Source organism: Leptosomus discolor, chromosome 1 (genome assembly GCF_034619465.1).
Source record: "Leptosomus discolor isolate bLepDis1 chromosome 1, bLepDis1.hap2, whole genome shotgun sequence".
NCBI classification, from domain to species: Eukaryota; Metazoa; Chordata; class Aves; order Leptosomiformes; family Leptosomidae; genus Leptosomus; species Leptosomus discolor.
Window position 1 is genome coordinate 9,873,838 of NC_141391.1, and position 18,569 is coordinate 9,892,406.

The 18,569-nt window shown below is 41.4% G+C and overlaps 1 protein-coding gene across 1 annotated transcript in view; it reads left to right on the top strand.

Moving 5' to 3' along the window:
- The first annotated feature begins 11,404 nt into the window (after nt 1-11,404).
- LOC104345173 (N-acetylated-alpha-linked acidic dipeptidase 2) overlaps nt 11,405-18,569 on the top strand; it is a 31,811-nt gene continuing 24,646 nt past the window's right edge. The window contains exons 1-5 of the mRNA XM_009949525.2: nt 11,405-11,564; nt 13,095-13,206; nt 16,185-16,371; nt 17,335-17,436; nt 18,236-18,361. Of these exons, the coding sequence (XP_009947827.2) occupies nt 11,483-11,564; nt 13,095-13,206; nt 16,185-16,371; nt 17,335-17,436; nt 18,236-18,361 (609 nt within the window). The 5' untranslated portion in view covers nt 11,405-11,482. The remainder of the gene's footprint in view (nt 11,565-13,094; nt 13,207-16,184; nt 16,372-17,334; nt 17,437-18,235; nt 18,362-18,569) is intronic.

Sequence of the window (18,569 nt, forward strand, 5' to 3'; positions counted from 1 at the left end):
CCTAGCCATAGCATTATTTGATTTAAGTTTAATCAAGTCCCTTTTTGGCAATAGCTAGCAGATAATATACAACATCAGGATGCAGGACCTCACAAAATACAGTGATAGTTATACTCTTAAACTACAGCAGCATCCATTAAAAAAAAAAACCACCAACCTATGGGCTGTCCCCTAACCGCTGCAGGGAAAGGATATGGGACAGAAGTTCTCTCTCTCCTACTGACTCCATTCCACTGCGCACAAAAAATTCAAGGCTAACGGGTCCGGAGACAGGAAGCACACATAAGTCTTGTTGTAAACACTGTGGTGATGTTTTGGCAAGGTGGGATTCAAACTGTCCAGTGCTTTCTCCCAGATTTGGGTCTGCTTTTTGGCTCATCTTTGTTCAACGCAATCCACAATGTGTAGTGACTGAATTTTAAAAGCAAATGGAGCTTTGCTTAATTTTTTGAGAGAAGATCCTCAGATGGACTCAGTCCAGCTCTTTCCTCAAACCCTAACCCAGACATTTACTAAAGGGATTTGAGGTCAAAGACACTATGGTCCATGCTCTCAGAGGGTGTGTTTCCTCACTTACTTGTCAGCACAAAGCTTTTCTGATCTCCATTCTGAGAAGCCTAATACCTGGTGCTGACTTCTCTTGAGACCGCAGCTATGATCTTATCCTTAGCTTATCCAGCATCATCCTGGATGTTACTGGTCCCACTACAGAAAACCACCACAATTTACAAAACTACTACAACAAACCAGCATTGTTTTTCCTGAATATACTGGGCTACAACTTGTGCCTGTTCAACAGCTTCTTCAAGAGCTGCTAAGACATCTTTGTATTTTTATCTGGGACTTGCTGGGAGAGGGGAAGAGAGACAGTGAGTGGTAAGCATGATATGTATTCCATAGTAAGCTGTCTGTGCTCGTAAGTGTATACCTCAGACGCGTTTGTTTCTGTGAGGAAGGAAGCACAGGTGTCTAGTTCTACAAGCCCTAACTTAGACATGGCAGCATCTAGCATTTACAAACATTATGTCTCGTTGTGAAGTTCTTGGTCAGTTTTAAAATTTAAAATAAAGATGATTTTTGGTCTTCAAGAACTTCTATGGAAATTCTGAGAATAACATTCTTCTCCCTAAATAATTTCTTATTGTCAGTCTTCTATGGAGTCCAGATACAGCCACTGCAACCTTCAGTTCCTCAAGGTCTATTCTAGGCAGAAATAGCTAGTGTCATTACTGGACAGCACAGGGCAAAGCCTGTGTAGCTAATTACTGAAGCTATGTGATGTGTAGTCAGCTGTCCAAGCCATATGGTAAAATATTTGCATGGAAGCATAAGCAACTGTCCATTTCCTATGTGTGTCACTAGGATTATGACTTCTAAACAAAAAGCAAAAAATGAAAGAACAGTTGTGTATGCACTGAGAAATATCATTTTGCATGACTCATTTACCAGGATGATACAAAGAAGCAAGGATCACATTTGACATTTATGAACAAAATCAGGCCAACTGGCATATGTCAGTGAATGAAGACAACCAGTTCGTACCAGACAAGCGGGGAACAGTGGTTAAATAAATAGTATGCATTAAAGCCACTATTAATATGTTCTTGCGAACTTTGTAACTGCGCTGAGAAATAACTCCAGTTCACTGAGTCTTAGAGCTCAAAACATTGTCTGAACCAGACATGTGGGCAGGGAGATGTAGGCTACGAAGCAGTCTACTAAGGACAGTGAGACACCAGATACAGGAATAACTACTTTTTAAGCATCTGTGGTTTTTGTTAGATCTGCCAGGGTGTTTAAGGGGCATAGCAGTTAGCTATCTCAAGCCCTGAGTGTGAAATCCTTTCCTATACAAGAAGTCAAGATAAGGTTTGTGCGCTAATTCTCCTTCAGTGAAGTGAAACTTCAAGCAACATATAAAAGTCTTCTTTATTCTAGGCTTTTACAGTGAGCTGAAATTCACTCTTAACACTGACAAGTGCTGTTGTCCAGACTAGCTCTTTTGGCTCTTAAGCTTTGATATTATTCCATAGTGACTGGCCAACAGACTCTTGAATTAAGTAAAAAAAAAAAAAAAAAAAAATTCAGTTGTTAACAGGAATGAAAAACAAAATCAATTGTTCTGAATTCACATGTTTTTGATCATCTAACATGAGCCAGTTTTTCATGTAGCTACAGATGTTTTCAGCTAGAGATGGCCACTGGCAGAGCTGTTTACTATAATCAACTTTCAGTTCTTTTATTTTGTAAATATGCTGTAATTAATACTTGGGATGACTAACATGCTAATTCCAGACCGCTCCTTGCAAACAATCATTTGGCTTTTACAGTTACTGCAGGCAAACTCAACGAGTCATTGACAGCAGCAGATGACTTAATTACAAGGCAAGAGCTTTAGAAGTATTTAGTAAGGAGAGGAGGGAACTTAGCTGGCATTGTGGCATTGCTGAGACCACTCTTTCCAATTTGAGCAATTACACTAAAGAATCTGAAGGTTAAATGAAAAAGCAATGCTATTTTTTGAAGAAAATACCTCCTATCATATGATCACAAATTGGGTGCTGTCAAAATTTTCCAAAGAGCTCCATACAATGACCATCCTATGCTCTAAGAGTAAATCAAATGAAATGAAAGCATAACCACGTATGGAAAAGGCAGAAACTATGCTGGTATTCAAATGAATCCTTGCTTTCATGAAACCAGCAATGTTACTTTCTCTGGAAAGTCTGTTGGCCTGACAGCATAATTTCTAAATTAAAATGCTGTTGACACTGATCTTGCTTCAAGTGTTGGTTTAGCTGAGACAGAGCAATCACTGGTAGTCAACATCTTTGAGATGAGACCTGTGCTCATCTCTGCTTGTATGAGCAGTTTGAAATGTTGGGCTACAGGTAATACCGTGGTGGAGGCAGAGCAGCCAACTCTCAGAGCGGGAGTCAGAGTAAATTGTATTCTTTCACTTGATGAACAGCTGCTCCCCAGGGCAGGGGATTGTAATGCATGGAAGATTATCACACAATTGTAGGATCATAGGGTTAGAAGAGAACTCACGAGGTCTTTAGTCCAAACTCCTGCTCAAAGCAGGGTGAACTCCAAGGTCAGACCAGGTTGCACAGAGTTTTGAGTCCAGTTTTGAAAATCTCCAAGGATGGAGACTGCATGACATCTCTGTGCAACATATTCCAGTGCCTCACTGCCCTCATGATGGAAAAGCTTCTCCTTGTATCCAGACGAACTTCTTGTTGTTTCAGTTTATGACTGTTGTTCCTCGTCCTCCTGTCATGCACCACTGAAAAGGTGGCTCTGTCTTCTAGAGAAACTTCTTGTACGTGCTGGAAGATGTCATTTGGTTTATGTTCAATGCACAGTCCTTTACCCTCTCTGCCTCACTGGGTACATTCCTCTTGTAGAAGAAAGGGTCAACGTTTGCAAGCTGAACTTGTCAGCTGCCAGCAATGTAAACTTTATTTTAGCTTGAATCTGATAATGGACTCCTGAAGTTCAAGATAACAGACTCTGACTCAAAGCATTCAAACCTGCTACCCTTTTAATCTCATAGTCAGACAGACTGCAGAGGCCGTGAGAGAGTTCTGGGGGACTGTACAACTGGCAGAGTCAGAAGGAAACTACAGATTTGGAATTGCGGTTGAGCATTCCCCTGTTGCCGTTTTTCCTGCAAGAGCTGCTTTTCCCACAAGCCAGGGCCCTTTGATCTCTCAAGCCACATGTTCAACTTCTAGTCAAACAGCAGGTCAAGCAGCACGACAGGAGCATATCTTTCTTGCTGCAGATATTAACCTTTGGAGCCCAGTGGCTGAGCAGCTACAACCTACCGTTTACAAGCCCTGGCATTTGTTCCATGTATTATGTATTTTTAGGTACTGTGACTGGTTTTGCTAATTGGCTGCATAGCCTAATTATGCATTCAACACACCAATGCATGCTAGTTTTGCATTTGGCATGTGTATCCTTGTCATTTTTGGAGCTTTTCTAGTTTACTAGGGATTTTTTTTTTTTTTAACTAAGTAGAATATATGTAGGTATCTGCAAGTTGTAGGTATCAGCTGAACCTCATTCTCATTTTCACTCTCAACATGAGTAATTCTCACCACTCCTGAGCTCAATATAAGGCCTATGCAGTAGCTGATAGCTTTCTTGCTATTTTAGAAAGTTATATTAATTAAAAGAAGTACTGTGTGTTCAGAATTTGTCTGTGTTTTGGACCTTTTCTACAGATTTGTCACTGGTCTAAGAAAAGAAGTCCCTTTTCCTAGCAATCTTTTTTGCAGTGTGTTTTGCATAATTTTTGTGACTTATTAGGATCAGTTTTATCTCTTAACTTTGATTAAACTTAGACTAAAGTGGGAATTTTCTGTTTATCAGAGAAGCAGTCTTCTCAGTATCTCACACTGGTAATATCTTAGCTCTAGCAGGAAAAGACTCATGTAAAAGAATGGCTGATGGATGGGGTTTTGATTTGGTCAGGAGGTGACTCAGAGAGAGATGAGTCTTATAGGATACTGATCATCTTAACAGCTCTGAGCACTCTCCTCGGCTGCTAAGCGAGATGCTCAGTAACAGAGTGAGATGAGGTTTGATTTGGAGCAGCTTCTTCCACCTCTTCACAGATGTGACTTTGCATTCCAGGCATGCTGTACTTCAGATCTCACCGTAGCAGACTCATTTTTCTCTGGCTCCAGTTATTCTGAGAAGCGTTTGTAAGACATGATACTACAACTTCGGCTTTGTGATTTAGTAGTGCGTATAGTGGGTTATTTAGGCCGTGTCCCAAGACTCAGGAAACGGTGAACACGCAGGATAGATAACTGCATTCCTTATGCTGCCTATGTTGGAACTGGTAGTACTGCAAAGAGGAGAACGTATAGGAGGTAACAGAAAGAAGAAGAAGGGGAAAAGAAAGGAGCAGTAAAACAATGATAAAGAGAATGCCCCCTTCCCTCCCAGGCACTGAGGAAAATGGAAGCTGGTATAGGAGGATGGAGCTTTATTCCCCCTCCCTTCATTTGGAAAGCTTAGTTCTAGCTGCTCTCTGCTCCCTCACCACATTCTTTAAGAAGTATCTGGATTGCTGCACCTTGTTCCCTCTTCCAAAAGGGAAGGAAGCAGAATCTATAAATTCTGTTATCAAGCCAAAACTTCTGTTTCACCTGGGTGAATGGTGTTTATTTAGCATTTATATGCTGTATTTCTCATCTTCCCAGGAAGTACATAGATAAGATAACTCAGTGATGCTTTTGCAATGTATCAGCAAGCAATTTCAATATAAAACAGGTATTATCCAAGAGGGACAGCAAAAATTCTTGTGTGGTAATGTCACTCCTTACACTGGCCTCCACAGCATACCAAGCTGATTTATAGAATAAAATAGTTTGGGTTGGAAGGCACCTCCTGCAATGAGCAGGGTCATCTTTAGCTAGATCAGGTTGTGCAGAGCCCTGTCCAACCTGACCTTGGGTGTTTCCAGGGATGGGGCATCTACCACCCCTCTGGACAGCTTGTGACAGTGTTTCACCACTCATTATATAAAATTTCTTACTTGTAGCTAAGTCTAAATCTACCCTCTTTAAATTTAAAAACATTACCCCTTGTCCTATCACAACAGGCCCTACTAAAAAATCTGTCCCCATCTTTCTTACAAGCCCCCTTAAGTACTGGAAGGCTGCTATAATGTCCCTCTGGAGCCTTCTCTTCTCCAGGCTGAACAACCCCAACTCTTTCAGCCTGTCTTCATAGGAGAGGTGTTCCACCCCTCCAATCATCTTTGTGGCCCTCTTCTGGACCTGCTCCAGCAGCTCCATGGAAAAATCAGTAAATAATCCCTTGCTGAGCTGGGAGAAAGGACAAACATTTCAAGAATTTAGGGCTGGAAAGAGCCCAAAAATTCTGATTTATGAAAATAAGAGGGTTTAGAATGTGGTTTTATTCAACACTGGAGTAGGAGTACAATAATTTGTGAGAAAGAGAACAACTTTCTTGAAAACAGTTGATCGCATGGTTGTTTGGTGATCTGTTCAAGCAATACATATGTGAAGTGCATTACTTTTCTATGCCTGTTGGAGAGCAGAGATTTAAATGTAACTGGATAAGTTTGCAGCACTGGTTTATGAAGACTGTCACTTTCTTTCCTAGTGAATATTTCACTCGTTTACAAGCCCTGAAGGAGTTTAGGAGATAAAAGATCAGCCCAGATTAGCCACTAACTAGAGCACCTCAACCTGGTCAGAATGAGGATTTTTTACAGTGACTTAACTTTCTGAGGGAAATGTTTTAACTGCAGGGCTTTTCTGAGTAACGAATTTGCCTGCCATTTATATGAAGCTTCCACTCTTGCTCTGATATATCTGAGCCATCAGATGATATGTGTTGCACCAGGACTAACATTTATCGTGACAGATCTTTTTATAATACTCTTCCTATTGTAAACCAATATCTTTTCTCAACACCTCCTGATTAACATGAGAATGTCACATTTGACTTTGCAAAACATGAGTTTTATCCATTTCCTTTATATCCATTGACATTTCTGGGACAGGTCTGGCTCAAAAAAATCAAAACAGGAGGAGAAGAAATCAGCATAGCTGTTCAATTGCCTGTGAGTTTAAGACTCAGAGTCTCGTCTAGACAGTGTTCTAATTGTGTACCTTAATGGCATCTTATTATGTAATTAACAATTTTGTTGATTCAAATATTAATAGAAAGAGTCACAGAAAGGCAGCACATAAGATAATTGCTTTACATAGGAATTAAAAACATGCTATGCCAGATCCGACAACTTACTCTACCCAGACACACCTGAATCACAAAAATTAGCTTAAAGACTTTGGTAAAACTGAGATGCTACTGTGATTTTGAGAATTTACTAAGATATTAAGAAGATGTCAGTATTGCATTATTGACATTGACTTAGATTTATAAATTTCTGAGAATTTGAGGGGTTTTTTTAGTCTATATGATGGAAGATTGGAAAAAATCTCCAGCAAAAGTCTGCCCTGGATTTGATGCAATGTGTGATAGTATTTCAATCAAGAAATTCAGAATAGCTGCCATATGCATCAGCATATGAATCTATAAGTGATTTTGTGGATAACGGAGGTATTCTGAGTCAAAACAGATAAGATTGCAAAAAGTTTTCCTTTGGTGGCCTCAGATTAAAACTACCAGAGATCGAGCACAAACCATCCATCCTAGTTGTGCCCTTGACAGCAAATGACCTTGTAGCAAGGTCTGTGTGGAGCCCATGTAACAGAATGCCCTCGATGTCCTTCCTCGTCGGACTGACTTAAGGACGTGACTCTTGGCTCACACTCCTTGTGTTCCCGTACAGCTCTGTGATTGACCAGTCAGTATGTGGTATGTTTTGAAACCGTCATACCCACATGATCCCAGAGCACCCTCTGACTGGCTCCCTGCTTGCTTTAGGTCAGGAAGTGCTCATACAGAACAATAAGCAGATGTCTATAGAGACATTTCTGTATATATATGTGAGTGTACAAATATGTATAAATATATATTTATTTATACATAGATACACTTTATGTGTATAAATACATGTGTGTTTATATATGTGTATATATTGCACATTATATGTATACACATATATATATATAAAATATAATAAGGAAATAAAGATCATAAGGAAATAAGGATCACAAGGAAAGGTCCAAAAGGTTTCCCAAAAACCCCCACACAAAACAGAAGAAGCATCCAATGAGTTCATAAATCAGAAAATTTATTTTGAGGTCAGTTTTGGACAGAAAAGGTGGGTGTTGCAGAGCTCCCCTTATCCATGGCTGTGGGGAGCCTCCAGCTGCCTGTGAGACCGTGGCGGGTGCAGACTGGGGCTGTGTGTGCTTCCCTGTCCTCAGGTCAAGGGCTTTGCAGAAAGCGCCAGAAATCTCAGGCTGAGCGGCTGAGGAGGAAGGGGACAGGAGTGCCCCAGGGTCTAGTTGTGTCCCTGTCTGGGCCTGAGGCTGTGAAAAATAGGACAATATGTACAAACAACAGGAGCAGCCCCCTCGGTCACCATGGGCAAGCCCTGCCCAGGGCTCTCCCAGCCTCAGGCCAAGGCTGTCAGTCCCGTGTCTCCCTGGCAGTCTGGAGACATCTGTCCTGGTGTGGCCATGTCACCGACCCCACCACCAGCCTGCTCCCACTGTGACATGGCCACTGCACTGCTGGGGCTGTTGCCAGCAGCAGGTAGCTGAAAAATGGCACTGGCCAGGCATTATTTTGATTCCTTATCTTACGTTGATGTCCTTGTAGAAAGTTGCAAATCTCTCTGGCTGAGTGGCTGAGGACAGGGCTGCGCCATGGTCCGGTCATGTCCTTTTCGGGGCCTCTGGCCCCAGAAGGCAAAGGCAGAGCAGCCATAACTGTTGCACCACAGGCAACCCCTGCCTCCCGGCCTGTGACCCAGCCGTCCACTTCCCTGCCCTCTTCCCTGTCCCCTCACCTCAGCCTTTGCTCCCCACCGGCTCGCCCCCAGCCTTGGCTGGCTCACCGCGCAGCCCTTCTCATTCCCTCCCTGGGCAGCCATGTCACGACCCCTGTGACACGGCCCCTGCCCACGTTCTGCCTGCTGTGACAGAGCCGCTACAGAACCGGGGCGAGGCGGGTGCCAGGGGCGGGTGGAAGGCCCAGCCCTCGGCTGCCCAGGGAAAAGGGGCTGTCACTCTTCAGATCTACTCGGATGCAGAGGGACAGATGACAACTCGGGCCTATGAGGAAAATGGCCGACACGGACAGCTCACTGTTGCCCCTGTCTGTGTGGGGACAGCCTGTCACCCGGGGCTGCGTCCACATCACAGCCCCGCATCGCCCCCAGACCACCCCACCTCCCCTTGGCCTCTGCCTTGCTGTCAGGGCTGGGGCAGGGGGAGGAGGAGCCCAGCATGAGGGTGCAGACAAAGAAACGTGGTGTCTAAATGCTGGGGAGCAATTCAGGGGTGTGACACACTGACCACTTGGGCTGCCTGAAAGCCTAATGTCCTATGAACATACATGAAGTTGGCAGAATGCTGGACCTGGGAGAAATGCATACCCGGGTGGGGTGCACTAAGGCATCAGAAATGGCACTAAATCCTTGTTTCCATCCCAGCTGTAGTGCCTGGAACTGCACTGGCTCCATCTACGGACGGTTGGCTCACACCTGGCTGCACGGAGCAGGATTCAGTCGTCTGAAAACAGGCTCTGTGGTAGCGCTGTGGGTGCTGTGAGGAGTCTCCCCTGACCTGTGGCTGCTACACCAGAGCAGGGCAGGCCTGATCTAAATGCTGCCCTGTACTGGTCTGCTCTCTCTAGGGGTCTAGGACACTCCATGAGCCCCCAGCTGGCACTGGGTACTCTTCTGTTAGGAACTGAACACTGTACAGAGTCATTCAAGTGCTTAAAGTTAGGTGCCTAGCGCACTTTAGATATCCTAGGGTATCTGGCCTGATCCCAGGGGACCTTCTGTGTCGTATATGGCAGCTCTAGGGCATTGAGGAGTCGGGGGCGGAGAAGGAAAGTTAAGCTGGAAAAATGGTGTGTGGTGTGGGAGAAGATGTTGTTTTAATTTTTGTCTTTGTTTCTCACTACTCAAGTCTATTTTATTTTGCAATAAATTATTTTTCCCTGTGTTGAGTCTGTTTTGCCTACGAGGGTAATTAGCAAGTGATGTCCCTGTCTTTAGCTGACCTCATGAGCTTTTTCATCTTATTTCCTGCCCCTGTCTTGTTGTGGTGGGCATGTGATTCAAGGCATGTATGTTATCTTGCATTTAAATGTAAGATAATATACTCCACTGGTGGCCAATCCATGGAATGCAAGAACATGCCACAACTAGTAACTAAGAGAACTAGGACTGTACTTCAAGTGGTAGAAGTCACATGGTTGCTGCTATTGTTCAACCTCAGCATTGCTGATGCCCTTATCACTTTAAAAAGATGTAGGCATAGAAATAAATACATTTCATACTTTCTCACCGTTGCTATTCTTACCTTCTTCCTCCACTGATGTTATCATCATGTGAGGTCTAATTTAGATAGTATTCTCCAAAAGCCTCTGTCACTTTACTGTCTATTATATGCCAGTCCTACACCTGTGGTGCTATATAAATGCTAATAATGCATCAATATGCTCATTCTTTAAAAATTCTGTAGGTGGAATTCCATCTGGTTTGTATATGTCATGTGAGATGTTGGTGTGAAAAGTCCTTGCTGTTCAGAATTTGTGATGGCTTCTGAGCAGTTGGGAAATGACAGAAAAAAAAAGATCACAAAAGTGGACGTGCTTATCACTTGAATAAAGACGTCCAGCCGTATGCTTGAGACAGTGGCCGTGACTGGTGCAGAATACCCAAGTGGTGAAATTCTTCTCTAATCTCTGAAAAGCCTTAGTGAAGTAATTTGGACATAAACCAGTCTTCTTATCTTTTTCTGAATAATTTCAGCTCAACCTAGTGTATTTAAGAAAGTTTTGGTATTTGGAGCACTCCCATTTCTTTCACAAAATGTATCTACTTTTTGAACTCTTTTGGGGTGAGTGGTAAGAACTTAGAGCATGTCCAGGCTCCCAGTAAAGCTTTCCTGTCTTCACCCAGATCTTTTTATATTTACATACTAGTCTCAGATGTCCAGGTCCTCAGTTCCAGAAAGATCAGTCTTAACTTCCGGGTAGCCGTGCAGGAACTCCCCAGCAGGGAATGATGTGCAAGGTCAGGGTAAGTTTGTACAGAACATGATGATTCTATGAAAATATCTTGACTATTCCCTGGTCTGAATTTGTGTCCTTTCCCATGAGAGTTGGCTGAATTAGACTAGGAAAACTTGATCCTAAGAAACTTGTAATCCAAAATGTAAAAAGCTAGACTGGAGAATATAGGAAATAATTTTGCAAATTTTCCCAGTTGCAAATTGGCTGAAGTCTGGAAGTGTCCCCGTTTGTTAATCTAAATTGTATTCTGAGCTGCTCTTAGTATTCATCACTTGCCAAAGATTAATTTCCACAGATTACAAAGGGGAGCAATTCAGTGCTTCCTTGGTAAAGCGAAAACAAGTTTTCCTTCCTCCGTTTCATCTCTTAGACACTTCCACTAGAACAAATACTGATTGTGATTAAGCCTAAAATAGGAACTTTCAAAACCAGAAAGCCCTGATAATTAATAGAAATTAGCCTTCAAAATAGTACTTATGCATTGCTTGGTGCACAGTCTAGATGCATATTTGTTACAGAGATACACACACAGCCACACACAAGCTGTCTTGCGGGGTGAGACGCAGAAATGGGAATGTTTTCTTGCACTCAGAAAATCATATCGTTGTCATCCAGGGATTAAGGCTGGTTAGGCGGAACGAGAGCTGAGAAACACAGAAGCCAGGGGCAGCCCTGGGGCTGAGGGCAGGAAGAGGAGGAGAGGGAGGAGGAGGAGGCTGCCTGCCTGCCCTCCTCGCAGCCTGCAAAGCTGCCGGCCACCACTGCCGGTATGGCCAGGAGCAAGGGCACCCTCCGCACATGGCTAGCCTGCCCGGGGCTGCTGGGCTGTTTCTTGCTGGGCTTTCTTGCAGGTGAGTAGAGAGACACAGGGACTCTGCTCGCAGCCTTTGCCCTCTACAGATACTCATGTGCAACCCCTGGTAACTGCCCACCAGGGAGCTTTTACGGTTTTTTAAGGATGTCATAAAAGACACGTCCCACTGTTTTCCTAAGAGATGGTTCTCTTTGGCAGTTTTGGTCTTTAAGGAGTGAGGAATATAACGGGTGTGTGCTTCAGTCCAAGACGAGCCCTGGTGAATTGACAGCTTCCCGTAGCAGCCAGTCAGACTTTCAGAGAGGAGAGCTTAATAGAAGAGTTTGAAACTTCTGTGATTGTGAAACCTCCAGGATTTTTTAAAATTTGTATTTACTGATTTTTACTGAAGATCTATTTAAATGCTCCAGTTCAGTTGCTATTTTAGAAATGAAGGGCAGAATGTAGAGGAGGATGAGTTTTGACTGACAGCCAAGAGTGGAGTTGCTGAATTTTTCATCATGTACAATGAACTTTACAAGAATATTGGATTCTTTTCTACAGTCACAGCATTTGATTTTTAAGTCTAAAATTGCACGTCTGCATCTGTCCTTTTTAAACTTGTGTTGTAGCACACACCTAAGGCTAAAGCATGAAAGAAAAATCCATGAGGACTATTAAATATAAAAAAACCATTCATTTGCTTTAGGAGATCCCTGAGCTGCAAATTTCTGGTGCTTGTGCTATTCTTCTGCATTTCCTTGAACACCATCTTTTGGCCATGCTCCAAAACAGGGTACTGGGTAAAATGGACCTTTGGTCTGATCCAGTGTCACTGTCATGTTCAGTGTTACTACAATTGCATTTAAGTCTAACAGATCATGTATATTGTGCACGTGACAGCATATATACTTGGCTTTATTATGACAATTTTCCCAGTTTGGGATTGTCTAGCTGTAAGAATAAAAGGATTTGGGTTTTTTAAAAGACAAATTCATATAGTTGATATAGTCTCTCCTTTCAGATTTTTGGCTACTGAAAAATCTTTAACTTTTTAAAACTGACTTGGGTCACAGTTAGCTTTGTTCCTTTAATTATTAAACAGACTAACCCCACCCTTCCCCAAATTTGTAACTATTATAATGCTGTCAGGGCGACTGTTGAGTCCTAGACCTTTACTATAAATTTGCTTATACACCTATTTTTGAATAGATGTGTAAATAAGGGAATTTCATCATTAGTATCAGGAATTCTGTCCTCACACTGCAAATAGTTAATTGAGAATTTAAAATATAGTTTAAAATTGATGAGAGCTGAATCTGTCTTAAAAAGGGGACTATATTTACCAGAGGTTTAGGGTGTGCTCTTTTAATTACATCACTTTTTTGGCAATTCAGTCAATGAAGTACGTTTTACTTTTCTGCTTCGCTTCTGTGTTTGAGCCAGCAAACACTGACAGAGGGTGCTCTAAGCCCTGTTCATCCTCATGGTTTTAATGAGACTGTTCAGTACCTGAGGTTGCACATGGGCTCAAATATGTGAGGACTGGGGTTCTTGCTAAGCAGGAAGCTTTTCAAATGTGTTTCAGGGTGGTTTACAAAACCGACCGAAAAAAACCTCAGCTCTTCAGATGTCTATGAAAATGTGCGACAGAAACTTGTGGCTGAAATGAAAGCAGAAAACATCAAGCAATTCCTTCGGTAAGACCTGCGCATCTTGGTTTTTGAATAATTTTATCAGTCACAAAATCCGGAAAGTGATAACATCAGCTCCAAGGAACAGCCTCTGAAAGCAGAGCTGTTAAAATGCTTTGGGAGTGTTTGGTTTGTACCGAATGTCTGGGGGAAGGAGAAGGGAGAGTCTCACAACCCTTCTGTTTCCCCCTCCCCATTTTTGAAGTTACCTTTTTGGAGTGGTTGTACTGTTAAGTGTACTTCCCTCAAACTGCATTACTGCCAGGGCTTATCATGCTTTTTTATTATGATTTTCCACAGTCTTGATTTAATGCAGTAGAAGTGTCTGTTTTTTCATCACAAGTGTCTGAAGATCTAACGTTGGATGACTTTGCTTTGTCTCAGACTGAGAGGATTTTGCTGTATTTGGGATACACTGATTGCTGTTAATTACATTTGATTGCTAATTGTCCAGAGACTCCTTAAACTCAGTTTGAGCAGATAGTCTAAGAAGAAAGTGAATATATTAAAAATGTAACATTAAAAAAGCTACGAAGTTTGTATGGCACTGAGTTCTTTATATCTATATATATATATAGATATATATATCTATACTGGATAATGTGCTGTTAATTGGGTGCTTGAGATCCTGTTATACTCTGTCTTCTGTTTCAGAAGACAAAGGGCCCTGTCCATGCACAGTGTGTGTGTAGAGTTGCTTAAGTCTTGCATGATGTAATTGTTATTAAATATACTTTTTTGCATCCTAGTGCATCCATGCAGTGCTTTCAAATCATCTAAAATGCTAAGGACATAGAAATACCCTCTTGTTTTGCTGTGTATCCCACTGGAAATGAAAAAAAAAAACCATTGCGCGTATTTATATCTTCTATATTCACACAAAGAGTAAACAAATATAACCTCTGGTTAGTAATATGTTTGTATTCTGCATGTAAGTCAGCAGCTGCATCCTAAACATCAAAGGATTACTGACAAATTTGGGTTTTGTACATTTATTCTAAAACCAAAGGATTTTATTTCTAATATCAATTAGCTTTTTACGTCTATAGGCCTTATCTTATTTTGTATTTGTTGCTCTCAGTAGATTGGACAGTTCCCAAAGATTATATTTGAGTGGGAGTCTAGGCAACATAGGTGTTGATGACAGAGGGTATTAGTGGTACCTAGTTTGCCTGCTTGCTTTGATGATGGGCTAAATGCTTCATACTGTTTGGATTTTTTTTCCTAAATTCAAATAAAAAGCAGGAACTGCAGAAAAATTATACTAATACACTATCCAAAAAGTTTGTTAAAAGCATAAAGAAATGTGAACTTGAGAACTTAGATCCATATTCTTAGTTTTTCAGACTACTAAATCTGCTTTGATTAAGGGGAGAAAAAAGCTATGAGTCTTAGAAAAAGCAGACACTTTGACCTCAGCGTTGAATCATAGCTCTGGAAAGGATGAAACTGTTTGGAAGTGAAAAATTGAAAAAGGCATCACGTGGCATTCAGTATATTTTTCCTTACAGCATATTTAGTATTTAAACTAGTGTACTTAAGGAATTAAAACGTATTTAAAACGCTAGAGAATTAAAGTGCAAGAAAACGGGCAACAAGCTTTGGCAAAGATTGCTTCCAAACCTCAGTGCATACTCACAGAGTTTAGAGCAAAAGACAACAGCAGAGAGCAGAAGCTTGTAGAATCTCTAGATTCTAGATGCATTCGAATCCAGGGACTCAGGTGGGATTCACATGAAAGTCATGGATGTTGTGACTGCAAGGCTGCTGTCCATGAGAAGCTCTGGTGACTGAAAGAGGTCCCTGGTGGCTGAAAAAGGCTGCTGTTGTGCTCATCTTTAAGTAGGGCAAGAAGGACAACCTGGGGGGCCTGTGGGCTAGTCAGCTTCACTTCAGTCCCTGGGAGGGTGACCAAACATCCTTCTGGAATCTCTTTCCAAACACATGAAGGACGCAAAGATAGTTAGAAACAGTCAGCATTTATTTACTATTTGTTTATATGAACAGCAAGACCCCCTTCTGTAAGGCAATGGCTGGCTATGTGGCTGGGGGGAAACATGACAGTGGCTGTAACACCCTTCAATTTAGCAAGGCTTTGGACATCGTCTCCCCCAACGTTCTTGTTTGGAAGCTGTGGAAGTGCGTAAGGAAGAAAAAGCTGTTCCATGGGTTGAAATCAGTGTGAACTAACAGGTTGAAGTGGTACTAATCATGGTATTTGGTACCGCTAATTAATGGCAATTAATGGTATCTGACATCCGTGGGGCAGCCATTAACAAGTAGCCTGTTGGGAATTCGAAGCTGGTCCTTAGAACCCATCTGACTGATCAGCATCACCGTAACTCATTTGTTCAGTGGGCCAAATTGCAGGCAGATTTGTGCAGGGTCGCCCAGAGGGGCTGGGTGTTGTTTCTGAATATTTATCACCATTATGTGTTATATCTGATCTGGGTGTAAATGTTGTTAAGAAGGCTTTTTTTTTAATTTTATTTTGATTAAGAAAAAAAGAACAAATCTTTGCAGATAATTTGACATAATGATTTTCAAGTTAAACTTATTAGTACATGTTATGCCAACAATGTACAAACCCATCATCAGATACCCAAATTATTTGGAGGGCTCCTTTCTGAATGTGTAGCTTTTCTGTATCTGTTTCTGCTGCTTGCATACTGTTCATACTCCTTTGCTGAATATCTTTGACACTGACTTTCGTTGCTTGTATGTAGAAGTGGCTATTACTGTTACACAAAGAGAAAGGTTCAGCTGACTTATCTTAAGGCCTCAGGAAAGATCCTCTGCTCTGACTACAGTTTGTGCTTATCCTGATGCAGACTCTGATAAACAAACATGTTATACAGCTCAGACTTCAAGACCTTACTTTCCATGCATGTGGCTTGAAGATAAGCTTTATACACACTGATCTTGTTTCACTGTTGTGCCTCTCTGCATTTGCTGCTTAATAGCAATTTTCTGTTTTATTCTAGCTCATTTACCAAGTTGCCTCACCTCGCAGGAACTGAACAGAATCTTCTTCTTGCCAAACAAATTCAAGGCCAGTGGAAGGAATTTGGATTGGATTCAGCAGAACTCGTTCATTATGATGTGCTTCTTTCGTATCCAAATGAAACGCAGCCAAACTACATCTCAGTAATTGATGATCAAGGGAATGAGGTGATCTTTTTAATGATTAAACTATATTTATGTAAGACTTCTTTAAAGAAACAGTATTTTCCTCTGTTCTCCCACCCACTCATCCCAGCATGTGCTTTATAATATGATAAGAAATCCAGCGCAAAGGAAACTCATATTTAGAAATGGTTTTCCAGACTGTTCAGCAGAACAGCAGAGTGGCTGAAGTCTGACCCCACTGGCTTCCTACGGTGTCTCCTAAGTAATAGTGAACCGTTGGTCTATAGTTACCTTCTCCATTTTGTGCACACACAGGGGAATAAAGAAGTAGATGTAAGATCTGACAAAGAGCCTGAGTGAGGAGAGGAGATGGGACTGCTAGAGGAGCATCATAGCATGTAGGTAGGGGTGAAAAGCCCTGGTAGAAACTAAGGAATATGTGCTCAGGGATGAGATGAGCTTAGAGGTGGAAAATGGAGAAATTCTTCCAGAAATCCTATCACAGTCTCTCATCTATAATCTCACAAAGTGATAAAAAGCGGACATGAACATTAAGGCAATATGAGTGTTACAACAGATAATGATAAAAGGCAACACATTTAACTGGAGTGTAACTAGCAAAGAGGTAAAGAGAAGAGTAATAGTACAGGCAGGAGTAATCACAAAAAAACCCTGTGATAGCATGGACGAACCTGGTGTCTTTTTATTGTCACCACCTCTTGGCAATTTTCAGCCACTTCTTTGCTTAGGTTCATCAGTGACTGATGAGCATTTTCTGACATGTGATCTATCTCTCTGTATTCATATCTGCATTCTGTTACACAAATTCAACTATGTATCCCTAGATGTTTTTTTTTGTTTGAACTTATGTGTGCTAGTTAGACTTGTATTTGTTGCTGACTGCTTGTGGAAACTAACATGTCATTTGCAACAACCAAGGTTAGTGTACAAACTTGGGCCTGGAGGTAGAGTGTTTGACCAAAGACTTCTGTTATTTATTCATAGATTTTCAATACATCACTGTTTGAACCAGCTCCACGGGGATATGAAAATGTTACTGATATACTACCACCATATAATGCTTTTTCAGCACAAGGATTGCCAGAGGTAAGAAAAAGAATTATGTAAGAATATTATTAGCTGAAGTCATATTTTGCAAAACGCTTGCTGGGATAGAGTGCTCCAGCTTCTCAAAATATTTGTGTAGTAGCTTTAATTAATCATTAGTATAAGAGAAGACTTAAGGACAGCTAGACCACATATTGTGCAAAGGTTAGAAGTATCCTATTATAAAAAAACACCTTTCTCAAATTGCTCTAAATCACATAATACGTGAAGAGCTTCTATCTTTATGGAAAACGGTGGATACATCTCAGATTACTTCACATTACTCAATCATATGGAAAGGACTGGCTTAAGTCATAAGCAGAAGTAGCAATACATAAATTCATTTGTAACACACTTTACACTGGGTGGATGTCTTCAAAGGCTATAAAAGTCCCTCGCTTAATCTGCTAATTCTTCATTGAGGAACAAATCAGGGACAAGATTGCATAAATGAATGGAATTATATAATAGTGAGTGTTTCTGTATGCAAGGAATACCACTGTTTTTTCAAGCCCACGGAAGTTTGTCAGTTTAGCAAAGTACGTTGGTTTAGTTTCTATCTCAGTTTATAGGGCTGCTGTAAAGTGCAGGAGAGTATAGAAAGGTCCACAGTTTGCACCAAGGCTTCCCATGGAATATTATGGATATGTTTTTCTATGGTTTTTACGAGCACTGGATCTCATTTATGGAAATACAAAGAAACCCAAACTATATCATACACAGTGAATAAAACTGTGTATTTCTGAAAACAGATATTTTGTTTGTTGAATGACCGGTTGCCATCTTGTTTCCTGTGCAGGCAGATCTGGTGTATGTGAATTATGGCCGTACCGAAGATTTTTTCAAGCTCGAGCGTGAAATGGGAATTAACTGTACAGGAAAGATTGTCATTGCCAGATACGGGAAGATCTTCAGAGGAAACAAAGTAAGGGTTGTGTTTTACTTTTTCCTCCGTGGGTCAGACACTGCTCATGGTAGAGCTGGCAGGAGTTAATGAGGGCTGTAAGTTGGAACATATGAGCAGAAGAAGCATGCAATGAATCCATTGTGACTGCATTCTAAGAATAACTTCCAAAACAATAAAAACAGATGAATGTATTAATCTCCTGAGACTGAGACGGCTGCAAACTCCC